General features: G+C 35.6%; 1 protein-coding gene across 1 annotated transcript in view; it reads left to right on the top strand.

The window, feature by feature from the left end:
* The window catches only part of LAMA2 (laminin subunit alpha 2), a 620,167-nt gene that overhangs the window by 338,996 nt on the left and 253,238 nt on the right, over positions 1-27,933 (top strand). Inside the window, exons 13-14 of the mRNA XM_079148222.1 lie at positions 18,451-18,552; positions 19,897-20,108. Of these exons, the coding sequence (XP_079004348.1) occupies positions 18,451-18,552; positions 19,897-20,108 (314 nt within the window). The remainder of the gene's footprint in view (positions 1-18,450; positions 18,553-19,896; positions 20,109-27,933) is intronic.

Genomic DNA, 27,933 nt, shown 5'->3' with positions numbered 1-27,933 from the left:
AATGATCAGGGAAGCAAATGATGAGATAAAAGAGCAAATGCACACATTGAATGATGAGATGAAAGAGCAAATGCAGGCATTGAATGATCGCACCAATCGACAGTTAAAAGAGCAAATACAGGAAGCAAAAGATCATTTCAATAAAGAGTTAGAGATATTGAAAAAAAACCAAACAGAAATCCTTGAAATGAAGGAAACAATAAACCAAATTAAGAACTCCATAGAAAGCATATCCAATAGGATAGAACACCTGGAACACAGAACCTCAGACATTGAAGACAAAATATTTAACCTTGAAAACAAAGTTGAACAAACAGAGAAGATGGTAAGAAATCATGAACAGAATCTCCAAGAGCTATGGGATATCATGAAAAGGCCAAATTTAAGAATTATTGGGATTGAGGAAGGCTTAGAGAAATAAACCAAAGGAATGAACAATCTATTCAATGAAATAATATCAGAAAATTTCCCAAATCTGAAGAATGAAATGGAAAATCAAGTTCAAGAGGCTTATAGGACTCCAAATACACAAAATTACAACAGACCCACACCAAGGCACATTATAATGAAAATACCTAACATACAAAATAAAGACAGAATTTTAAAGGCCACGAGAGAAAAGAACCAAATTATATTCAGGGGAAACCAATACGGATATCAGCAGATTTTTCAATCCAGACCCTAAAAGCTAGAAGGGCCTGGAACAACATTTTTCAAGCCCTGAAAGAAAATGGATGCCAACCAAGAATCTTATACCCAGCAAAACTTACCTTCAAATTTGATGATGAAATAAAATCCTTCCATGATAAACAAAAGCTAAAAGAATTTACAAAAAGAAAGCCAGCACTACAGAACATTCTCAGCAAAATATTCCATGAGGAAGAGATGAAAAACAAAGAAGCAAATCAGCAAAGGGAGGAATTATCCTAAAGGAATTGTCAAATAAAGGAGGAACCAAGTCATGTCAAATAAATAAATAAATAAATAAATAAATAAATAAATGAATAAATAAAATTTAAAAAATGAACCAAATGACTGGGAAACCAAATCATATCTCAATAATTACCATGAATGTTAATGACCTAAATTCATCAATCAAAAGACATAGACTGGCAGATTGGATTAAAAAGAAAGATCCAACAATATGTTGCCTACAAGAGACTCACCTCATACAAAAGATACCCATAGACTGAAGGTGAAAGGATGGGGAAAAACATACCATGCACATGGACTCAGCAAAAAAGCTGGAGTATCCATCCTCATTTCAGATAATGTGGACTTCAAGCCAAAGTTAGTCAGAAGGGATAAAGAAGGACATTTCATACTGCTTAAGGGAAGCATAAATCAGCAAGATATAACAATCATAAACATCTATGCCCCAAACAGTGGCTCATCCATGTATGTCAAACAAATCCTTCTCAATTTCAGAAACCAAATAGACCATAACACAATAATACTAGGTGATTTTAACACGCCTCTCTCACCACTGGACAGATCTTCCAGACAAAAATTGAACAAAGAAACCATAGATCTCAATAACACAATCAATAATTTAGACTTAACGGACATTTATAGAATATACCATCCAACCAAGAGTGAATACACTTTCTTCTCAGCAGCACATGGATCCTTCTCTAAAATAGACCATATATTATGCCACAAAGCTAATGTTAGCAAATACAAGAAGACACTACCATGTATTCTATCAGATCATAATGGATTGAAGTTAGAAATAAATGAAAGAGTAAAACACAGAAACTATTCCAACATCTGGAGATTAAACAATATGCTATTATATGATGAATGGATAACAGAAGATATTAGGAAGGAAATTAAAAAATTCTTAGAGGTAAATGAGAACAAAGAAACATCATATCAAAATCTCTGGGACACTATGAAAGCAGTACTTAGAGGGAAATTTATTTCATGGAGCGCATTTAATAAGAGAAGTAAAACTCAACAAATAAACGACCTAACACTACAGCTCAAAGCCCTAGAAAAAGAAGAACAGACCAGCACCAAAAGTAGTAGAAGACAGGAAATAGTTAAACTCAGAGCTGAAATCAATGAAATTGAAACAAAAGAAACAATACAAAAAATTGACAAAATAAATAGTTGGTTCTTCGAAAAAATAAACAAAATTGATAAACCCTTAGCCACACTAACACAGAGAAGACGAGAGAAAACCCAAATCACTAAAATTCGGAATGAACAAGGAAATATCACAACAGACAGGACTGAAATACAAAACATAATTAGAAGCTATTTTGAAAATCTATACTCCAACAAAATAGAAAATTTTGAAGACATCAACAGGTTTCTAGAGACATATGAATTGCCTAAACTGAACGAGGCAGACATACACAATTTAAATAGACCAATTTCAAGTACTGAAATAGAAGAAGTCATCAAAAGCCTACCAACAAAGAAAAGTCCGGGACCAGATGGGTTCTCAGCCGAGTTCTACAAAACCTTTAAAGAAGAGCTCATTCCAATACTTCTCAAAGTATTCCATAAAATAGAAGAGGAGGGAACCCCTCCAAACTGATTCTATGAAACCAATATCACCCTGATACCTAAACCAGACAGAGACACATCGAGGAAAGAAAATTTCAGACCAATATCCTTAATGAACATCGAAGCAAAAATTCTCAACAAAATTTTAGGAAATCACATACAAAAACATATTAAAAAGATAGTGTACCATGATCAAGTGGGTTTCATCCCAGGGATGCAAGGTTGGTTCAACATCCAGAAATCAATAAATGTAATTCACCATATCAATAGACTTAAAAAGTCAAGAATCACATGATTGTTTCAATAGATGCAGAAAAAGCCTTTGATAAAATACAGCACCCCTTCATGCTCAAAACACTAGAAAAAATATGGATAGTGGGAACATTCCTTAACATTGTAAAGGCCATTTATGCTAAGCCCATGGCTAATATCATTCTAAATGGTGAAAAACTGAAAGCATTCCCCTAAAAACTGGAACAAGGCAGGGATGCCCTCTTTCACCACTTCTATTCAACATCATTCTTGAGACTCTAGCCAGAGCAATTAGACAAACCAAAGAAATTAAAGGGATACGAATTGGAAAAGAAGAACTCAAACTATCCCTGTTCGCTGATGACATGATTATATATTTAGAGGAACCTGGAAATTCCACCAGAAAACTCTTAGAACTCATAAGTGAATTCAGTAAAGTAGCAGGTTACAAGATCAATGCTCATAAATCCAACGCATTTTTATACATAAGTGATGAATCTTCAGAAAGAGAAATTAGGAAAACTACCCCATTCACAAGAGCCTCGAAAAAAATAAAATACTTGGGAATCAATCTCACAAAAGATGTGAAAGACCTCTACAATGAGAACTACAGAAAACTAAAGAAAGAAATTAAAGACAACCTTAGAAGATGGAAAGATCTCCCATGTTCTTGGAGAGGAAGACTTAATATTGTCAAAGTGGCCATACTACCTAAAGTGCTATACAGATTCAATGCAATTCCAATTAAAATCCCAATGACGTACCTTACAGAAATAGAGCAAGCAATCATGAAATTCATCTGGAAGAATAAGAAACCCAGAATAGCTAAAGCAATCCTTAGCAGGAAGAGTGAAACAGGGGGTATTGCAATACCAGATCCTCAACTCTACTACAAAGCAATAGTAACAAAAACGGCATGGTATTGGTACCAAAATAGAAAGGTGGATCAATGATACAGAATAGAGGACACGGACACAAACCCAAATAAATACAATTTTCTCATACTAGGCAAAGGGGCCAAAAATATGCAATGGAGAAAAGATAGCCTCTTCAACAAATGGTGCTGGGAGAATTGGAAATCCATATGCAACAGAATGAAACTAAACCCATATCTCTCACCATGCACGAAACTAAACTCAAAATGGATTAAGGACCTCAGAATCAGACCAGAGACCCTGCAGATTATAGAAGAAAAAGTAGGTCCAGATCTTCAATATGTCGACTTAGTACCAGACTTCCTTAACAGGACTCCCATAGCACAAGAAATAAAAGCAAGAATCAATAACTGGGATAGATTCAAACTAAAAAGCTTTCTCTCAGCAAAGGAAACTATCAGCAATGCGAAGAAAGAGCCTACAGAGTGGGAGAAAATCTTTGCCAATCATACTTCAGATAGAGCACTAATCTCTAGAATCTATAAAGAACTCAAAAAACTCTACACCAAGAATACAAATAATCCAATCGACAAATGGGCTAAGGAAATGAATAGACACTTCACAGAAAACGATCTACAAGCAATCAACAAACATATGGAAAAATGTTCAACATCTCTAGTAATAAGAGAAATGCAAATCAAAACCACCCTAAGATTCCATCTCACCCCAATTAGAATGGCGATTATCAAGAATACGAGCAACAACAGGTGTTGGCAAGGATGTGGGGAGAAAGGTACACTCATACATTGCTGGTGGGACTGCAAATTAGTGCAGCCACTCTGGAAAGCAGTGTGGAGATTCCTTAGAAAACTTGGAATGGAACCACCATTTGACCCAGCTATCCCACTCCTTGGCCTATATCCAAAGGACTTAAAATCAGCATACTACAGAGATACAGCCACATCAATGTTCATAGCTGCTCAATTCACAATAGCCAAACTGTGGAACCAAACTAGATGTCCCTCAATTGATGAATGGATAAGGAAACTGTGGTATATATATACAATGGAATATTACTCAGCCATAAAGAATGATAAAATTATGGCATTTGCAGGTAAATGGATGAAATTGGAGAATATCATGCCAAGTGAGATAAGCCAATCTCAAAAAGCCAAAGGACGAATTATATCGCTAATAAGTGGATGATGACACATAATGGGGGGAGGGAAGGGTTAGTGTTAGGGTTAGAGTTAGGGTTAGGGAGGGGGGCAAGAATGGAGGAAGGAAGGACTGTATAGAGGGAAAGGAGGGGTGGGGGGAAGGGAAAAAATAACAGAATGAATCAAACAACATTACTCTATGTAAATTTATGATTACACAAATGGTATGCCTTTATGCCATGTACAAACAGAGAAACAACATGTATCCCATTTGTTTACAATAAAAAAAATAAATTAAAAAAAAGTGGTGAACATAAATCAAGGATACATTTCAAGATCACTAAAGTAACACTGTGACCTTGAACAATTTAACCTCTTAGAGCTTCAATTTCCACATCCACACAGTTGAATAATAATAAACCTATGCTACATTTGGAAATTAAATGAAGTAATTGTGAAGTGTGCTTCAGAAATTCTGAAGTTGCATGCAAGCATTAGCTTTGATTATATATGGATCAATCATTTGATCTCATTTTTTTCTCCTAGAACTGAGGATTGAAGGGGGGGGTATAGGGAGGGTGCTCTGCCACTGAGTTACGTGCCCAGCCCTTTTTGTTTCCCAACCTGGCTTGTCCTCACTAAATTGCCCAAGTTGACTTTGAACTTGAGATCCTCCAGCTTCAGCCTCCAAGGAGCTAGGATTACAAGTGCCACCATCCCTGCCTGGGTCTACTTACTTATTGAGACCTACCTGTACTTTATATTATCTGTTTCTTGCTAAAATAAAACTAATTTTTTCATGCTTTTTCAAATTTTCTTTTAAATTTAAAAACTCTGGCTCATACTGATTTATTACAATGATAGATGTAGTTATCAGAGAACCTTTGTAGATGTATGTGGTTGTTAGAGTACCTTGCTTTGGAAAGTTACAAAATTATGTAGACATTTTCTACAGGCTAACAATAACAAGAACAATGGTAACAACTCACCTTTACTAAATGTTTACAACACTGCAAGCACTATTCTAGACTATTCATTTGAATCCTTATAACAATCCTATGTGGTAGTTATCATTGTATCATCCCCATTTTCTTCTAGAAAAAGAGAGACCAAATAATTTGCTCAGGTCGCACACAGCTAACAAGGGGCACAGCTGATGTTTCACTGCAGGCAACCGAGCTCAAGAGTGGTGCTTTTTCTATTGGGCTTCCCTCTTTCTGGTGCTATCTGCACAAATAATTTTCTCTTAAATGTGTTGCTCTGTCCTGTATATGGTTTCGTTCTAAAATCACAGAACCAGCAGCAGGTGTACACAAAGCTAATTACTATTCTGGTGTTCTAAAATAAAACTTGCAGAGGATTAACTCCAGTGTTTAAGTAACCCACTGTTAATAAATTAACTGTAAAACAGCACAGTGGAATTACAAGTTGTGCAGAGGTCAGATCTAGTCCAACCTCTTGGCGGATGTGGAAATTCCTTTCCCATCCTCCCAGACTAATGGACCTCTATTCATCTACCTTCAGGTATATGGATGCCCTATACAGGGTCTCTCTTCATTTTCAACAGCTCCAGATGTTATGTTAATTTTTATATTGGATAAAAATATGTGCCCTTCCATAACATTTTCTTCCGTAGATTCTATTTCCACAGTACTTCCTATTATGCTTGATAAACCCTCAAACAGTTCAGAAAAAAAAAAAATCCCACTCTCGTTAAGTCTTCTCTTTTTGAGGTTAAATACTCGCATTACCTTTCTGAACCTCGTGTTCAGCTGTCGGTGCCATCAGCATCCTAGTCACACCTCCTTGGATGAACTCTAATTTGTCAACTACTCTCTTAAATGGTGGTGTCAAGAATTGATCACAGCACCCTGGATGTGCTCTGCCTAGCTATGACTGCAGCTGGACCACTGCTTCTTCAAATCTGCACACTAGATTTCTTCTTCATACAGAGTATGTTCTTTGCCCATATATCACAACATCAAAAATGTATTTATGACTTATAAAATATATATTGGGTGCTGGAATTTACATTATTATCCTAGCATATAGAAGCTGGCAAAAAGGAATGCCATATAGTTGATTTATGTGTGTAAATGTCTAAATGACTTAAATATTGATTTTTCCCCCTTCAACTGCAGATCAAACTTTCCAGATGCTAAGGTTCCTTACTTTAAAACAAATGCATTTGTGTTTTGCCGGTCAGTAGAATAGAAAGCTCAAATCACCAAAATGCTTAAATAGATACATCAACTTGGGTGTGTTTGGGGGACTAATACAGATAAGAATAGAGAAACTAATAAAGACATATTTTAATAATCACTGCCAGGTATCTCATGAGGTAATACAAATTTATCCCAGTTTTTTAATGCTCTCTCTGTCTCTCTGAAATGGCATATGGTGATGAACCTGTTTAAAATTCAGCAGATATTTATGCAGGATCTACTATCTGTGAAATGCTTATGCAAAGTACCATAAGGGAGCGTTCAGACATGAATGAGATCTGAGTGCTGCGGTCACCACGCTCTCTCCCAGAAATCTTCAGGTTTTTAATGTGCATTTAGAATCATGAAACAAATATCATTGACATTAGTGTGAAGTATTAGTGGTATATTAATTTTGAAAACTATACTTATTAAAACAGTATGACTAGCAACATTTATTCAGTACCTACCATGTGCTAGGTGCCAGGTGAGGAGCTCTATGTGTATTTTCTCATGTCATCCTCAAAACAGACTTCTGAGGTAGGTGTAATTCAGTTCATTTTAGTGAAAATTAACTGAGTCTCTGAAAGCATAAAACGCTTTCCAAAAGACCAGAGAGCACTGAAAGGCAGAATCAGGATCAAAACTAGGACTTTAAAATCTCCAAGAATGAGCTTCATCTTTTCTGTGATTTATATATAACTGGTGTATTAATAGACATGTCAGATAATAGCACAACTCCATCTGTGTATTCTGGAAGACACTGGGATATATTTACTAGCCTGTTGATTCTACTCCAGAGTGTTACTTCTTCATATCCACTGCACCTTTGGGAATCTTATCTTCTAAAATTCACAGCCTGCTTCTGCTGTAATAAAGAACCACCTGCAGTTCATGAATGAGGAGGGAAAGAAAAGGAAATAGTGGTAGATCAATAACATTTAGCAGCAAATGCAAATAGTATTTCAAGCCTGATGTTCTGGCTTCTGCTTTTGTGGGAAATAAGTTAACTGCTCTTTCAAAGTGCCCTCCACCTGAACAATGGAAACTGAAATTAATTGAACTCATTTGAACTTACAGCACATCTGGCCATTCTCAGGGTTGTCAACAGCTTTAGCATTGAGAACTGTCTACAGGCAAGATGAGAACTGTTTTCTGCAATCTTGTTTTTTCCTTTGCAATAAAGTGGGAAAGAGCTGTCCAGTAGCCATATACCAAACAATGTAATAAAATGTCCTTAAATGACAAAATTCTCAAGCTGTGAGAGAAAGGTTAACTAAAATTTGCATTCCAAAAGAAAATAGCAATTCTAATCCCCCCTCTTTTTTTTTTTTTTTTTTTTTTTTTTTACAGCATTCCCATATATTTTTCACAGGGATTATACATTTTGTGTTTACCCATTTGTCATTTATGTAAGAATAATAAGTCTGTTTCTCTTTACCCTAATGGAACTTGGGTTAAAATGTATTCTGCTATTTTAACCAGCATCAATATAGTATATCATGAGCATGCAGTTTTCCATTTTCTTGGCAGAGACCTTGAAAAAATTTCAAGCCTTAGTCAATAAGGAACCTGTGTGTAAGAAACCATAATTTATGGTTTGTTCAATTAGATCAATGTTTAATTATGTATTACATGAATTTTTGGTACAGAATATTTACACATAAATTAATCTATCCCATAGCGAGAGTACCAGTGGAATGTTCTATCCAAACATAAGTGAGTAAATGGAAAATAAACAGCTGTTGCAAAGACTCTGTTTTTGAGTCTGGGCCTGAGAACACAAAACAGTTTTGAGATTTGGCTGCTACCCTTACTCAACATCTGTTGAGATTATACTGTTTCCACTCAAGATTTTATCAGGGCATGTCACAAATTAACAAGTAATTCTCTAAGTCAGGAAACTTAAAGAAAACATTAAATGTTATTTTATTATAGGGGATGTTGGCATTTTAAGTACTACATCATTTTTGTGTAATGTTTAGCAAATCTAATCACAGAGTCCTTATATTGTTAAAAGCCTCCAAACAGATCTGTTTGTAAAAGATAAGAGGGAAAAAAAAAAAAAAAAAAAACTAATAGCCATTTGCTGTATTTTAAAAATTGGTTTGCCTACCAAATTTTGTTGGATTTCTTATTTTAGGAGAACCACTCGTCTGGTTTTTCAATTGCAACCAAAAGTATTCTGATCTGATAAAACCCTCAAAATTCTATTTGCTTTGAGTTATAACTGAGTACATGGAAAGTATAACTTGGTCTTACTTTGTTACACAGGTGGTAGAAAATTTATGCTGAGGACAGTTCTGTCTTATTCAAGTGAAGAAGCATTTTAATGAAAATTTACATGAGAAACACATTGGTCCCTCAGTTTCTCTACATACATCTCTCAAGTTACTCCATCCCTCAAGCCAATCAAAACATTATAGTGAAATCTCTTATCATTATCAACAAGAAACACTGCATGTTAATATTGAACACTAGCATGCAGTCGATATGAATTTGCAAAGTTAGGATGAATTGTGAGCAATGTGATAAAAGTAAATATTACAGGGTAATTCTGTTGGCAACTGAAGGATGGAGCTATAAGAACACCATTCAGTCCATCTGTGCTGGTTATGCTGAGGGAGTATCTCCACACATCTCTCCCAGAACTCTGTTCTTGGCCCTGTCATGTTCATAATTTTAATCACCACTTCCTACTTATGAAATTTAGATGATACCAAATACAGAGGAATGCACAATTATCAGGTTGGACTGATGATAGTGGTCAAGTCAAAAAATAGTTGCAAACTCAGAACCCCCACCCCAATCAAGTCTAAGTACTGCACATGTAGGGAAACACACACACACACACACACACACACACACACACACACACACACAATAAAGCTGTGTAGTGGTTACCCTAAAAGAGAAGACAGAAAAGGGGAGGACATGGGTAAAAGGAAGGAAAGAAGTCAGGAAAAGCAGACCAGCAGGAAGAAATGGAGGCAGGAAGACTGTCCCCCAAGGGTTTCTTCTTTGTCCCCCCTATATTCCATATCCCAATCTCTTGCCTTCTAAATCAACTTTTCTGGAATGTACTGTCTTTGCATGACACCCACAACTCCTAGTCCATTTTGTATGGACTAAAGTGATGCAACTTTAAGACCTCGATATTAATTCTTTCCTTTCTGCAATTCTACTTCTTTTTGCCTTTGTTCTATTCTAAAAATTATCAAGCTTTGAATGAAAAAAAAAAACCGCTCTTGTTTAAATGTTATAATTTTACACAATAAAACCTTAGAGCAGAATACTTTTTTTGTTAAAAGAAATCTCCATGAATGTATGCATTAATATAGACTTTTATGGGAGGTTTACCTTAAGACTCTGAGGCTTCCGAATCTAGAGAGAGGATTCACTTGCCCTGTTTGGGATACTAAATGGAAACCAGCAGATATGTTTAATTTATCCTACTCAGTATTACAAAGCCTTTTCCTCATCTGACTTTAGTATAGGCCTCTTGAAATATTTGTTCTGGTAAGCAAAAGCAAATATTAGGTTTTAAACTCCATTTAGTGGGATAACAGTGATGATAATCTGACATCAGAGAACTGAATATCCCAGGCTTATTTTATGAAAAGAATTTCCTCTCCAGATACATTGTCCTCAATAGGGTATCCCATCCTTTACCCCACAATTCATATTTCTGGAGACTGGGAGGAGGAAAAGAAGGTCGAACACAAGCAGCCTCATACAAAATACTTTGGTAAAGTTTAGGTTTATGAATTACCTTTAGCTCTTTCCACTCATGAGGGAAAACTTTCCTGCCTCATTAAATCTTTAATGCAATGTGTGCCGGGCTCGCTCTATTGTTATGTGTGACATTAGGTTATATAGTGCATAGTAACTACAGTATTACTTGCAAACAAGCTGTTTCTTTCCCCTGAAGGTAAAATTAAAACAGGTACTCATGGGAAACAGCTATTTGTATTGTTCTTTTCTTAATGAGGTGAAGCTGAGGATCAGGAAAATGATGGGTTTAACTCTGAACCATCTCCAGGAAAGCACGGGTGCTGCTCCTCTCCTTACAGTGGAAAATTCCTTCTCAATTTGATATCTGAATCTCTCTGAGGAGAATATCCCTTAGTACACATGGAGAAAGTGGTAAAAGGCTAAGTCTTGGGGAGTCCTTATGGAATGAATTATTCTCACTAAATTCACTTTCTCTTTGAAAAGGATACCTCCTTTCATCTCTGGCGAATATACTCCATTTCACCTGGAAACATAATAATTGCATTGAAGTAAACAAAACTGCACTTATTTCTACCTGTGGAAAATTGTGTTTCTCTAGCCAATAGAAAAATAACAGGTCAGTTCCTAAATAGCAAGAGGACATGAAATGTTCTATAGTCTGCATGTGCAATACTGAAAAATTACAGAAATCAATATTTTCCCCAAATTAACTAATTTGAAAGTCTCAAAATATATAAACTGAGTCTACCAAGCCCCAAATTATAGAAAATTAGAGTTATGCAGTATCCACATGATTTACCAATATCATGTTCTATTTTGCTAGAACTCCTCAGTGAACACTAATGAGGAGTGTGTGTATGTAGCGCTCTACCCATTCTAGAATCCTTTAGCCCCAGTGCTTGTAATTGCCAATTTCCTATCAGACTGAAAATATCACTTAAGAACCTTTCCCCTTCAGTCTTCTAACTAGGGAGACACCAACCGGCCAAACAGTTACAAGGATGAGAATTACAGCAGGAAAATTAGTCTAAGCACACTTGAATGGATTGCCATAAAAAGAGACTAGATCAAACGTTCTGAAAGTTTCACAGTTTGTAGTACTGTTAGTATCTATAATTTTTTTCGTGGTGCTTTCCTGGCCAATAGAAATATATTATAGTTCTCTTCTTTTCCAAGTAACTGGGGATAGAGAAATAATAAAGTTGATAAATAATTAAGTTTTTAAAAAACTTAGTAATCATTTTTTTAAATAATGTACATAAATCCAAACACAATATTATAATTTATTTCCTTTGTAACTAACCACAGTTAAGCTACTAATAAAGTATGATATCTGTTATACAGTATAGTCATTCCTCTCTTTCCACTAGGGATTGATTTCAGGATCCTCAAGGATACTAAAATCCATGGAAACTCAAGTCTCATATAGCAAATGGTATAATATCTGTATATATCCTACCCAATCCTCCTATACACTTTATATCGTCTCTAGATTACATACACTGGCTAATACAGTGTAAATGCTATGTGAATAGTTATTAAATTTTTATACTACAATTGTTTAGGAAATAGTGACAAGAAAAGAATCTGTACATGCTCAGTAGAGATGCAATTTTCTCTTTAATATTTTTAATTCAGAATCAGTTGGATCAAGGAGATAAAGTCAGCATATTACAGTGACATGGCCACATCAGTGCTTATAGCAGCTCAATTCTCAATAGCTAAGATATAGAACCAACCTAGATGGTCTTCAACAGATGGATGGATAAACAAAATGTGGTATATAAACATAGTGGAATATTACTTAGCCATAAAAAAGAATGAAATTATGGCATTTGTCGGTGAATGGATGAAACTGGAGACTATTGTGCTAAGTGAAATAAGCCAATACCCACCCCCCAAAAAGCCAAATGTTCTCTCTGATATGCATATAGTAACACACAATAAGGAGTGGAGGAGGGAAGAATAGACAAAGGGGAATGAAGGGAAGGGTGGGGGGATGGGGATAGGAAAGACAGTAGAATGAACTGGACTTAACTTTTCTATGTTCATGTATGAATACACAATCAGTATAACTTCACATCATGTTCAACAAGCATGGGATCCTAATTACAATAAGTCATACTCCATGTATGATAATATGCCAGAATACATTCATCTGTCATGTATATCTAAAAATAACAAAGAATTTGTTGAATCTGCAGATGCAAAACCTGAAAATACAGAGAGCCAATTGTATATAAATTCCCAAATCTAAGTATCAGATCATACAATGTTACCCTTAGCTTCTAATCCCCATTGGTTTTGTGCAGTATTTGCTTTTGTATGTATGTTACTGGGGATTAAACCCAGGAGTGCTCTGAGCTACATGCCTAACCCTTTACATGTATTTTGAAGCAGGATCTCACTTAGTTGCTGAGGCTGATTTCAAACTTGCAATTCTCCAGCCTACAACCTCCTAAGTTGCCAGGAGGACGGGCATGTACCACCTGACCTGGCATCCACTGAAAACCTTGCTTAGCAAATATATGACATAACTTGTTCTCTGAACTCTCCAGCACTTTATGAAAACAAATTTCTGTTATTTAAGCTACTCAGTCTCTGGTACTTTATTATAGTGGCTTGAGCAAATTAACACAGAGGCAAAGCATAGGCCAAAAGATGCAGATTGAAGAACTAGGTTAGCTGGAGTTCAATCCATGAGAGGGGAGTTCACATGAAATGACAACCAAAGGAAAGTGAAAGAGTCTTAGAGGTGCTCACTCACTGAGTACAGAATAATAATTTTAAAAATGTATCTAAGGCAGAGCTAAGAGCAGCACAAGGGAAATAAGATGAGGAAGTTCAGTGTAATGGAAGACAAAGGAGTAAAAAGAAAATCCTAAGAATTATTAAATGTCACAAAAATATTAAGAATAAAATTAAACAAAAGGATTATTACCTCAAAATATAGTATACAACTGGAGTAACCAAAACAGCATGATACTGACATAAATGTAGATCAATGTAACAGAATGGAAAAGACAGAGATAGGTTTACACTTACTGAAGATCAACCAAATGATTTTTGAATGGAGAGAGAAATGACAATGTCTTCAACAGCTGGTGCTGGGAAAACCAGATAACCATATGCGAAAGAATGAAATTAGGCCCCTCTCTCCTACCACACACAAACATCAACTCAAAATATATTATTAAATGATTAACTGGAAGACAAGAAATGGTAAAACCACTAGAAGGAAACTTAGGGAAAATGTTCTATGACATTAGTCAGGCAAGGATGCGTTTGGATAAGACCTCAAAGGTATAAACAACAAAAGCAAAAATTGACAAAGGAAATCAAACCCTGAAGTTCCTGTACAGGAAATGAAGCAATCAAGAGACAGCCTACAAAATGGCAGGAAACATTTGCAACTATGCATCTGCTAAAGGTGTATAAGAAACTCAAACAACTCAATAGCATAAAACAAAACAAAAAGCCAACAAACAAAAACCCCAAGTAATCCAGTTAAAATGGGCAAAAGACCTGAGTAGATATTTCCTAAAAGAAGACATATGGACAAGTATGTGAAAACATGTTCAACATCATTAACTGGCAGGGAAATACAAATGAAAAATCACAACTAGAATTGCTGCTGTCAAAAAAGACCAAAAACAGCAAATATTGTAATGGATGCAAAATAAGAAAAACTCCCATGCAGTGTTAGGGGAAATGTAAATTAGTGGAGATATTATGGAAAATAGTAAGAAGATTCTGCGAAGTCATTTAATATAGAACTGCCATATGATGCAGCAATCCCAACATTGGGTATGTAGCTAAAGGAAATGAAATCACACTGTTGAAAAGGTATCTGCACTCCTATGTTTACTGCAGCACTATCTACAATAGCCAAGATGTGGAATCAACCTCAGTGCCCAAAGATGAATGGGTAAAGAAAATGTGATGTATATACCCAATGGAATATAATTCAGCCATTTATAAATATGAAATCCCACCATTTTCAGCAACATGGATGAACCTGAGGACATTTATGTTAAGTGAAATAAACCAGGCACAGAAAGATAAATAGCACATGATAGCATTTGTGGGGAATTTAAAGAATCTGATGTCATAGAATTAAAAGTAGACTAGTACTTACCGGAGTCTGGGAGGAGTAGGAGGAAGAGAGAAACAGGGTGAAATTGACCAATGGGTATAATGTCACCCATTGGAGTAAGCTCTTGTGTTCTGTTGTACAATAGACTGACTATAGTTAACAATACTGTTCTGATCATTTAAAAATAGCTAGAAGAGATAATTTGAATGTTCTTACCACAAATAAATGATTGATGTATGAGGTAATGAATATGCTACATACCAGATTTGATTATTGCCTGATATGTACATGTATTCAAGCATCACACTGTATCCCACAAATATGCACAAGTATGATGTGTCAATTACAAACAAAATTTTAAAAGAGATCATTAATGGTTGCTATATAGCTTATAAGTGGCATATCAAGAAACTTTCAGTGGAGTGTTACTCCATTGAAATGGACAGCTGGATTTAGCAGATGAAATAAGAAAGAATGGATAGATAGAAATAAAGAAAACGAGTGCCATATTCTGTACCTCACAGTTTGACAATGAAGTAATAAAAAAATATGGATAATAGCTAGGAGAGAAAATGAAGTTAATTGATGATTGGCAGTCTTGTGTACATTAGATTTGATGAAGACAGTGAGGAGTAGGATACTGAAAGGTTTATGGGAGATTGTGGAAGCAAGGGATAGGTGCATTCTAGTAAAGGTGACTTGGAATATGGAGGAATGGATCAGTGGAGAAAAGTCTTCATTCAAAGCTATAGGAAATGTTCTCAGAGCTTTCCCCCAAAACCAATGTTCTTCAGAAGAGAAGATGTTTTCTTAAAATTCTTTTTTTTTTTTTTTTTTTTTTTGCGGTACTGGGGAATCGAACTCAGGGCCTTGTGCTTGCGAGGCAAGCACTCTACCAGCTGAGCTATCTTCCCAGCCCAAAATTGATCCTTTATAGTATGTGCTCTTTGAAGAGGGCAGATTCAGTAGAAACAACATTAGGAAATGCTTGATGTCATACTTGTAAGAGTTTGCTTTATAGAGTTGTAGGAAAACTTGAAACAAAACAGTTTGAGAATAAATTGTTCCTAAGGGCACAATCTCTAAATTGCAGGACAATATCTTAAGCCATCCTTCCCCAAAATTACTGAAATTAGAACTTGGCCAAGTAGTTATGCAGATGTGATTATAAATATGCACCTTTAGAGTTAACGTAAAGGACAGTGATTCAAATATTCTACAAATTGATACTTTTGCCAGGGGGAGGAATGTCTGGTAATATTATCATACTCAAGTTTAAAACAATCTGTTTTTCACACAATTTAGGAGGAAGTAAACTGAATTCACTCGTGAAAAAATGTTCTAATCATTTCAAAATAAGGGTATCAAAAATGCCTGGAAGAATTTGGAAAACATTGGTTTATAAAGTATGAGTGAAAACACAATTTTTAATTATTATTAGAGTGAATAGAGTTTATATTTCTCAATTTGTATTTTACATTATCCTGACTTGCATAAGACACTTCTTTTTCTATTTGGTTCTTTTCCCCATTTCTACCTCCCTTTCCTCGCTCATATTATATGTTATGTGACTTTATAAGTATTACAAATAGGTATAAAAAGCACATTAAAAATCAAATAGTGTAAGTGAATATTTTTTCATTTTATATATATCTTAAAACCTTGAATGTTAAAATTATACACACTTTGGCTCTTTACTGGCAAAATGGAATATTACCTTTAATTCAAAATTCTTTATCTTTGGTTATCTGTGGTAGTGCCTTAGTTAATATGTTAATTTATTAATTTTAGATAAGCATATTCAATAAAAATAATGTTTGATAAGTGGTCGATGATACATAACGAGGGTGTGGGGGGTAAGAGAAGAATGGAGAAATTTTGGATTGTGTAGAGGGAAATGCGGTGGGGAGGGGGTGGGGGAAAGAAAGATAGTGGAATGAGACAAACATCATTACCCTATGTGCACGTATGATTACACAAATGGTGTGAATCAACGTCGTGTACAACCATAGAAATGAAAAGTTGTACCCATTTGTGTACAATGAGTCAAAATGTTGTCTGTAAAAAATTAAAAAAATAAATGTAATACAAACTTTAAATAATTGAAATATGTTTGGAAACTTAAAAAAGTTTTGAAATGTTACAGATTTACATCCCAATGTTCTTCCCAAACAACGTCTAACTCTGACTGAAAAATTTCATTAATTTAGAAAATTCTAAGTAGTTCAGTTCTATTTGAAAAATACAAAGTGTTTTCTTTTTCTGCTGCCTTTTTAGAGTCCTCTTATTGAAAAAATGTCTAGCTGATTTGAACAAGCATGCTATGTGAAATTTTGGATGCTTTCTTATTAGAACCCAAAACGTTTTGTATAGATTCACCCCTCATTACTCACAATAATGCCAAGTGCTATAGTCCTGGCAGATATTTATTATTTTATATGTGAAAAGACATTAGAGTAGGACCATTTCTCAGTGAAGCAGGGGAATAAAAGTTCTCAGAATTTCTGTTTCTTCTAGAATACCATGTAATGAGCTCTTAGAAGACGCTGAAGAGCTATGATTTAAAATCCTGTTTAATCAGCCATAGCCAGCTATGTGCAGTCCCCACGGAACAACTCTGCAAGGACTCAGGGCTCCTCCTCCTCCATCCAGTGCATGGCCAGGAATTGCTTTTTGGTCAGAGTCTGCCATGAAAGGCCACAGAGAGCCAACGGCTGCAAAGCTGGGTCTCTGCATGTCAGCAAAGAGTGAACAGCAGAATACAAATCATCAACTTTGTTTTATGAATGTCTTTATTTACAAGGCTAGAGTGGAATTTTTGAAATAAGAAGTGCAGCATTAGCATTGAATCTGTCACTCACAGCTCCAATTTTGATTCCTGTCCTATAAATGATATTGCATTCCCTTTCTTTTTTTAAGTTTCTGCAAGGTTACTCTCAATGTCAGAAAATATAAACCTCCAGCATTGTAGGGGGTTTGGCATGCATGATAGAAGGAAGCAAATACGTTTAATGGAAAGGGGATAATAACTTCCTTTCAAACAAGCTTATTTGTTTGCACAGGGATAAGTATACCTTCTTGGGCAGTTTTGATTGAATTTTAATATAAATTTTGGTGCTAATCTTTTATTTTCCTTTGACCATCAACATTTCCTTGCTTGGCTTTTGGTCTTTCTAAAACCCTTCAAATGGAGAGATATGCTCATTGGATGCATCAGACCCAAAGAAAGTGAATAGAAAATAGATAGAAATCTTCTAATTTTGACGATGATCCTTATTTGTTTAGGAATTGTAAAACTCATACTCCAGACTAAGAAGATGACTGGAAGAACTGTGTTTGGTTTCATGGAGCTTAACTTGTTTCAGCAAGCCTGCCACACTGGGGGAAGTAGTACATGAATTTATATTTATGTCAGGCTTACAGTTGATGGGTAAGGTTCGTTTAAAGGTTACTCCTAAAGAAATGTCTGTCAACCCCACTCTGTTCTCTGGTGATTTCTGCTTCTTCCAAATATTGCCCTCTAGAACGGTATAAGGATTTAAAAATAAGTAAAATATGATTTAATAGCCTATCTCCTGTGCTGTAATGATTGCGCATCTCCTCTCTTATAGCTCCCAGCCGTAGGAGGACAGTTGACATTTACCATCTCCTATGACCTCGAGGAAGAGGAGGAAGACACAGAATATGTTCTCCAGCTGATGGTCCTCTTAGAGGTAGTGTACTGAGCACATTGCTATTTAACCCTAAGACACCATGTGTTATTTCAGGTTGCCCATGCTCTTTTTACCTGGTTGGTTTGACATTAATTTACTTCCTACTAAAGAAAAATGTATCTTAGGAATTTTTGGGGGGGTGTTTCACTCCGAAGACATATCTAGAAAACTAAATATATTCACTGCATTCTAATAATAAAGAAAACCTTTAGAACAGATTTAAAAAATAAAATTTAAAGCATGATGATCATGTTCCCATGATTATAAGTATGAATGACAACATTTAGGTGAAAGCTGATTTATATAGTTATATATAAATTTTCCACATAGATTGTACTATTTCCTTGTTTATATTAGTCATAAGTAAATGGAAAAAATGAACCCAGTTCATGTAGCCATAGGCTATAGTTAAATCTTAATTTTGAAATCCTGATTTAGGTAAGAAACAGGAGAAACTGCTTTTAGGGTTTGGAGGATCATAGTGAATTCCCAAAGACTGGAAGCCTAAAGTTATCTAGAAGTGCTTCTCTCCCCTTTCCTACATCCTTCCTTTTCAATTATGTCTACACACATAATGTGTAGTCCCACACACTCCAAGGTATACACATGCAAGCCCATTCATGATTCCAAAGGGGTAGAAGTCAGGTCAGCCCGTTAGTAAACAACCTCTGTTATTCTTTCTCTTGCACATTTCACACATGTGAATCAATGACAGAATGACAGAATTCTTTCCTCCAAATGAATATTTTTTCAGAATTGGATGAAGTGGTCTGAATTTTAGATAGATATTAGGATAGACATCAAGAAGTTATGTATCATGGTATGAAGGAGCTAATACAAGGACAACCTAAATGTCCAAAGTCAATCTATATTTCTTATTATGATGCCAGTATCCTGCTATAAACATTATATGCAGACCTTTTTCTTGTTTTTCCTCCATACATAGAAGTCCTTTAAAATAATCGCTTAATTATGTAAAGCTTCTTTTCCTATCGCCCTCACCATAAACTAGTATTTTTGAAATATTTAATGTTCGTGTTCTTGTGTAAAATCAGGGTGTCTCTAATCACATATATGCTTAGGCCTTGCCAGTGATCTGTTATTTTAGCTCATGGGGGAAGTGGGAAGTGGGACCAAGAAGCTTACACTTTGCAGTGCATCTGGTGAAAGCTAATATTTAAATTCATGTATTCTGAAAATGTGTTGAACGTCAGGGAAAGCCAACCTGAAATTCAAAACCTACTGAGGATAATGTATAGGATGAAGAATTCAGATACAGATACATCTCACCTTTTCGTGCCTAGTTTTCAATTTTATCCTGATAATACTTTTCCCCTCCTTTAGGGAAATAACCTGAGAATCAGCACTGCCCAAGAAGAGGTGTACCTTCAACCATCTGAAGACCACGTCAGCGTGCTACCACTTAAAGAGGAGTCATTCACCATACACGGCACAAACTTCCCAGTCAGCAGAAAGGATTTCATGATGGTGCTTGTCAATTTGAAGAGCCTCCTCATACAAATCACATACAACTTTGGGATGGATGCCATCTTCAGGTAAAATTGGGAACTGCACCTTCCAAGTCCACACATTTACCTTGGGGTAAACATGAACATGCTAGAAAAGTGGATTTTAAAAACTCTAGGTTTGGCCTGCTGCTGGGTCGTATGCTTATAACCCCAGCGGCTTTGAAGGCTGAGCAGGAGGGTGGTGAGTTCAAAGCCAGCCTCAGCAACTTAGCAAGGCCCTAAGCAACTCAGTGAGACCTTGCCTCTAAATAAAATACAAAAATAAATAAGGACTGGAGAGTGGCTCAGTGGTTAAGTGCCCCAGGGTTTGATCCCCAGTACCAGGGGAAAAAAAACAAAACAGAAAACAAACAAATTAAAAAAATACCTCTAGGCTTGTTCTTTCACATAGAAGATAAGAATAAGCATTGGTTCTCTGAAAGGTGTTCCTATGAACCCTTTGAAATTGTAAATATCACAAATAATTTGTCTCAGCTCTTATGATCATTGATGTTTCTTTCACGATTCTGCCAGCGCATATAATAAATAATGATTCCAGGGTTGAGACATGCTGTACTAGAAAATAGTCACCTTTATGATGGCACAGAGAGTAGGAATTCAAAAAGGTACAATTCCAGGGTGCTCATATTTAGAAAGTAGTCTGTAAAATGTTTTCTTCTATTCGTTAGTTAACTAGTTTCTGACGAGTAGTATATTGTTTGTAATAAGAAAGGCAAGCCTCTTTATTTAAATAACCACACATCCCTGTACAAACCATTGTAAGAGTATAATGGGTAAAAGGAAAGACTTTGGATTTTAGAGCCAAAGTGAGTAGGAATTCAGCAAGCTCTATTGCTTGTCGTGCATATGAACTATGGCAAGAGATTGGGGTTTGTAGAATCTCGATTTTAATTGTAGTGTGCAGATAATAATGCCTGTTTCCAGGGTTGCTGTGACAATAATATGTGATGATTACATAAAGTGCCCATTACCTAGAACATTTTCATATGTTAGCTCTTTCTTCTTGATAGTTTTTTTCTTTAAAATGAAAACACCCTGACTGACTGTAGGGTGCTATATTTTCCCTTTTTAAAGTCATGACATTTTGTCAGACAGAATTTTAACTTCAACTATATGTGAATGAGTTCTTCCCCTTCTCCTTTCCTATGCAGATAATAAATAGCATAAGCTATCATGGCATCTTACTTTTGAATCAGATTCAGTTAGATGATCAAGTTCGACCCCACACTGACAACTGATATACCCTTAATCAAAGAAATGTCTCCAATATTAGGTATTTTATTGCAGATACCACCTCTCACTATTTGCGTGTGCGGCCTAGTTTGTCTTTCACTTGTAACATTTCAACAAAGTATTATCATCATTACCATTTCCCAAAGGAGGGAACTGCAGATTCATAAACAAAACCATTGCCAAACAATGTACCTCTTTTGCATAGGCAATTCTGCTAGAAGCAGGGTTAAAGTGCCATAAAGATGAGAAGCTGCACTTAGGAATTAATTATGTTTTTCCCATTTAGTAAATAGAGATTGTCATGATGTTTAAACAGTACAAAGAGACGAGTCCTCTAACTTTCAAAATGAATGACAACCAAATTGACAAAAAGTGGCTAGGGGGCTTATTTATTTTTGTCAGCATTGTTTCTCAGGCTAGTTAATCCAAAGACACTTCTCCCTGATTTATGTCAAACAATTTCAGCATCTACCCTCCTTAAAATCATTGGTTTTATTTGAAGTTTTCTGAGGTCTCCCCATATATGCAGGATACGTTCACAGACGAGGCTACGTGAATGGACATAGGAACAAATCCAAGTAGGTGATGGCTTACCTCCATCTTTATGACTGAAGCATTGTGGCTCAAGAAGTAAAAGCCAATTTAGGTTTGAAATTCCTTTCCACTTCAGGTGAGCTGAAAGTCAGCGTGAATCCTGAGTCAGTAAGCTTGTTATATTTTATTTATCTCTGATCTGCTAGTAGATTGAGTCATATTTGTAAAACATCACCTGAATTGATTTCAACTTGTCTTGCACAGTAGGCTCCTGCCGTGGTACACTGTTTGTGTGCAAGCATGAGTAAATTGAAGCTATCACAACAAAAACTCATGCTTAGGCTTATGGAAGGAAGATTTACTTCCATGGTAGTTCTCTCAGCAAATGGGCTTAGGTCAGTCCAATTCTATAGTTGGGTAGAATTGCATAGTAGAAGTAAACCTGGGCTACAGGATTTTGACTTTTTTTCAACTCAGTTATATAATAATTGTAAACATAAGAATGGCTTTGACCTCTTTGTACTTAACTTGCCTCCTTTTTTTTTTGTAACCAGGGATTGAAGCTAGGGGTACTCAACCACTGAGCCACACCCCAAGCCCTTTTAATTCTTTTTTTATTTTGAGACAGGGTTTAACTAAGTCACTGAGGCTGGTCTCAAACTTGTGATCCTCCTACCTCAGCCTCCCAAGTCACTGGGATTACAGGCATGCACCCCACACCCGGTTTAAATTGTTTTATTTCTGAACGAAGGAGGAGGACAATTGCACTGTCAACTTCAACACGTCACTTTGAAAAAGGAATTAGAGAGCTGCTGAAGTGGTTTGATAGTGGAAGATCAGCACATAGATATGAAGTATATCCACCTGACCCACCTCATTCCAAGGGACAGCATTTTCTCCAAATACCATTAAGACTTGGAGACATACAGAATAAGATACACAATTATTTTAGTTCTTACTGTCATTCTTTTCCAGAATGCTGAAACCATCCAAAAAAATTGATTCCCTTATTACTCTTTCCTAGTTAAGACAAAGAGAAAATTAGAAAAATTTCCATTTTTGTTTTAAGAGCATGAGAAAAATAAGACAAATCTAGCTTACACATCTTTCCCCTTTAAATTCTCCAAACCTTGGATTTAGTAGCCCCCTTGTTTTAGACAGCTATTCTGCTGCTCTGACTATATAACCCAACCAGCACAACTATACAGGAGGAAGAGTTTATCTGAGGTTTACAGTTTCCGAGTTCTTAGTCCATAGAAAGCTGGCTTCATTCCTCTGGGATAGAGGCAGGACTGAACATCATGGTAGGAGAGTGTGGCAGAGGGAAGCAGCTCACATGGTGATCAAAAAACAGAAAGAGAGACTCCACTGGCCAGATACAAATATATACCCCAAGCCACACCCCAATTCCCACCTCCCCCAGCCACACCCTACCACTTCAGTAGCCACTCAGTTAGTCCCTATAGGGGAATTAATTCACTGATTGGGTTAATACTCTTAGAATCCAATCATTTCTCCTCTGAACCTTCTTGCATTGTCTTACACATGAGATTTTGGGGGACACCACAATTAAACCATAACACCCCCTTATCTTTAACTCAAGAAAGGCTTTTCTTAAGCACCTATTAGTTATAGAACTGTGCACAACATGTGTTTCCCTTTCATCCTAAAGCACACATTGATACAGTTTACCATATTTACATTTTTAATCTTCTCCTATGGAGATACTGAGTTTCTGTAACCTTGAGGGTAGATATGTCCATTTGACTTGGTTTACCCAATAGAATCTGAGCAGAAGTGATTATATAGATATATAGACATATATATATATATATATATATATATATATATACATATGCACACACACACATGTATATGTATATATATTTTTTTTTCTAGAGGGAAAACATTGACTTGCCAGTGTAGGACTCTCTGGAGCTTATTCATCAACCAGAAGATCAAACAACCTGGAATACTGATAGCACATGGAGGTCAGCAGCCCTGGTTGTTTTGATCTTATGGTTGCTGAACAAAGGTTGGCTCTTGTAAAATCTTCTGCAGGTCTAAAGTACCTCTGAGAATTTGTAGTTGTTACCACAGTGTAACGGATTCCATCATGACTTTATCATGATATGTCTCATGTGTCTTTATTGTTTAAAAATAAATACAGAATCTTTCAAAGGCAACATTTATTCACATAACTTTTAGAATAAGTTTGGGGTTTTGTACTGAAAATGACTTGACAAAATTTAAATCATAAATATCTAGAACAATTCTTGTAAACCAAGACATCTTATTTATCAAAAAAGAATTGATAGATGCATAGTATGCTTCTACCTTTGAAAATAATAATCCAGGTAAGCACGTTTTAAAGAAAGAATACTGATAAAGACTCTAGAACTTAAAAATATTTATGAGACTCACTTGGTATCGGGCAGTGGGTAAGAGGTACAGCCAGAATTTGAACTCCTCTGTTTTCTCCTGTTATCTTTGCTATCTCCCAATGCTACACTGTATTGGATTCAGTCAGTCTGCAAATATTTTCACAGAGCACTATGTATATTGACTTAAATCTCAGTTCTCACTTCAGTAAAATGGTAGAAATAATATCTAACTTTCAATATTGAAGATGAAGTGAGAACATAATGTGTGTAAAACACCTGACATACTTCTCAATCTGTGTTGGGAAACAAGGTAGGGTAACAAGGAGGCCCCTAGTTTTTGAGTCTCATTCAGGTTTGGATCTGAGCTGCACTGCTTACTGACTGTACATGTTGTAGAAGGTGCTTTACTCCTCTGAGCTTCAGTTTCTTCATTTGTAAATTTGGGAAAAAAGTGTGATTTTTCATTGAGTTTATTGATACGTAGCTGAAATGTCTTTCAAGCACCCATTATATCACACTGAAAATAGTGGACACACAGTTAAGTAATAATTATTAATATGTGCTTGTTCTAGACTAAGTTACAAGGATACAAAGATGAATAAATGATCATTGAGTTCAAAGAAGGTATAGTCTAATAGGGAAGGCATAATGCACATTTATGATAATATAATAAATTGCAATAGAAGTGAATATAGTGCAGACTGAGGACTAAGGAGGAAGATATGAATTCATATATTAGCATTAATATATACTTGGTAGGTGGCTACAGTAGTATCAGCTTTTATCATTTACTTCCCCTACTTGATATAGGGTTCAAAATATTTGGAGAGCATATATGTCCATTTTACAGATGGCCAAATCAAACATTGACTGGAACATTGAATGATTCTGTTGCCTCTTTAGAAATGCAAGAAAAATTACTAAGCTCCTGTAATTGAGCAATACCTTATGTAATTTCCATAACACAAAGACTAAAATAAATTCTGAATCAACATCTTAGGTTTTGATAAAACAAAACAGAACAACACTTTAATAACAATAAAATACTTAAGATGGTTACCCCAATGTAACACTGTTTTAAGTGGGATAAAATAGAGGCCTTCAATGTAAAAAGGAAAATGGGAAGAAAAAAAAAAAAGAATTATAAGACCAAAGGTCTTTCTGTTGTTTCAAAATATGATGTTTTCTGGCAGTGCTAGTTGTTTTAGCATAGTATAGCATATCTAATTCTGGTGGGAAATGTAGTAAATCAAAAATATACTAAGGTGGGGGCCAGGACAACATTTCCGATATGATTTCATATTTTCCACAGCAGCTTATATAATTATGTCTTTTCTCTTCATCCATTGTCTTATCTGCATTTTCAAGTCATAATAATAAGGAAAGATAGCTAAAGCATTTGACTTAGTTGACAAATCTTTGACAGCTCATGCATCTCCAAAATTTAGTACTTTATTACTGCCAACATTTCGTATTTAAATGAATGCAGCCTGGTAACAAGAAAATAAAATGACCATATTGAAGGGGAAAAAAATAAACTGCAGCCTTCTTCATGAGTAACACTTAAAACTGTTAAACGCATTAAAATCCCATTTAACAAATAGCAGAACCTAATGAACGCTGGGACTACTCAGTGAATACTAATGTGGAATATTACTGGAAAAGATGTTTGAGTGTTGAAATTTCTCATAGCTCAAAATGGCTATACAAATTAAAGAGAGGAACATCTGTTGTTCAAAAGACAAATGAAATTTGGCAGTTTGCAGAAAATATTTTTGTTTTTGTATCTTTATTTTTTAAAAATGTTCCTTAAAGTGGTCAATTGCTCATTCTTCTACTTTGAAACTTCCAATGCCCTACCTTTAAGTTTCACATATCAATTTTATGTGGGAAATCCTGAGATTTTATCTATATGCAGTAATCAACCTGCCAATTAGTAAACTCTAACAATCTTTTGCTCGATAATCAATTACTATATTAACCTGCTCATGAATACTCATAGTAGCCAAAAAGTAGAAACAACACAAATATCCATCAACAGACAAATGGATAAACAAAATATAGTACATACATGACAGGCATGTGAAAAAAGGAAGAACCGAAACATGCTAAGATGGACTTCAAAACAAGCTGTGAAAGAAATCAGACATCGAGGTCACATATTGTTTAATTCTATTAATAGGAAATACCTAGAATTAGTAAATTCACAGTGACAGAAGCAGATTGGTAGCTGACAGAGGCTAGAGGAAGAGGGGAAGAGACAGTGACTGCTTAATTTGTATGAGGTTTACTTCGAGGCTGATGAAAATGTTTTGGATGTAGACAGAGGTGGTAGTTGCACAGCATTGTGAATATACTAAATGATGCAGAGTTGTACACTTAAAAGAGTTCATTTTATTGTGTGAATTTCACCACAGATAATAATAGGAGGAAGAAATGCCTATGACAATGCATACTTTCATGCACAAGACTGCTTGGTGAGGGGAAGATCATTTGGTGATTTTCAAATGACCCATGTAACATGAACACTGTATGATGGTGATTTTTAATGCCTACCTGTCTAGGACCTTCTACCAGATGTCTAAGCTGTGCACCTAGAAAAGACAGCATTCAGGAAATAATTCTGGATGAGTCCATCTGCAGTTAAAGATAATGCCCTGGTCTTTAGAAGGTGCTAGCTGTCACTCAGCATGGAGAAGATTTCATCCAACTGCTGGTTTTCTAAGATTTCAGTTCACTTTCCTTTTCTACTTCTTGATCATAATGAACTCATACAAATTCCAAAGTTATATCCAGTGTCTAGGATTAGTAAAGTGGAACTAAAGCCAATAAAGATTTTAGAAACTTGTTGAAAAGTCTACAATGTTATTAAAGATTGTCACTTTTGAAAATAACATTTAAACCTTGTAATGAGCCCTTTCTTAACTTTGCTCTCTGGATTGGCTACAGCATACATTCCCAAATCCAGCAAACTCTTTGGTTTACATGTAAATCCCTGATTAATAAAAATATCTTGAGTAAGAAATTCAAAATGCCCTAGCAAGAGCAGCTGAAATTTTCTTATGGATAAAGGATGTCATATTATGCCTTATGAAGATCTGTCAACCATTTTTAAAAACAAAATTTATTATGGTGAGTCAACACAGGTCATTTAGGGTTTTTCCTGTTCATTTGGTTGAGCTTTTGTTTGTAAACATAGAAGTTTATTTGTAAGTGTTCTAGAAGTCTGAGATAAGGATGACAGTAGAGTTGGGCTGTCCTGAGAGCCCTCTTCCGGGTACCAAGATGCCCTCTTTTTATTATGTCTTTACGTGTTGGAAATGGGGCAAGGAATCCTGTTGGGGTCTCTGATAAAGGCACTAATGCCATTCACGTGGGCTCCGACCTCATGACTGAATTACCTCCCAAAGGTCCCATGTGTTAATATCATCCTATTGGGGGGTTAGGATTTCTTTTTTCACTGTTAATTTTTTAAATTTTTGTCTAACTTGTACTAATTATTTATATTATGAGCTTCGGTATGATATTTCAACACAAGCATACAGCATACCATGATGAAATACAGGCTCCTCTTATCCACCCCCTACCCTTACCTCTAATAATATCTATTCTACATTCAGGTCAATTTCTTTTAGCTTCCACATATGAGAGTAAATATGTGGTACCTGAATTTCTGTGTTCAGTTCATGTCATTTAATATA

This window comes from Sciurus vulgaris, assembly GCF_902686455.1.
Source record: "Sciurus vulgaris genome assembly, chromosome: 7".
Taxonomy (NCBI): Eukaryota; Metazoa; Chordata; class Mammalia; order Rodentia; family Sciuridae; genus Sciurus; species Sciurus vulgaris.
This window is presented reverse-complemented; position numbering and strand designations above follow the sequence as displayed.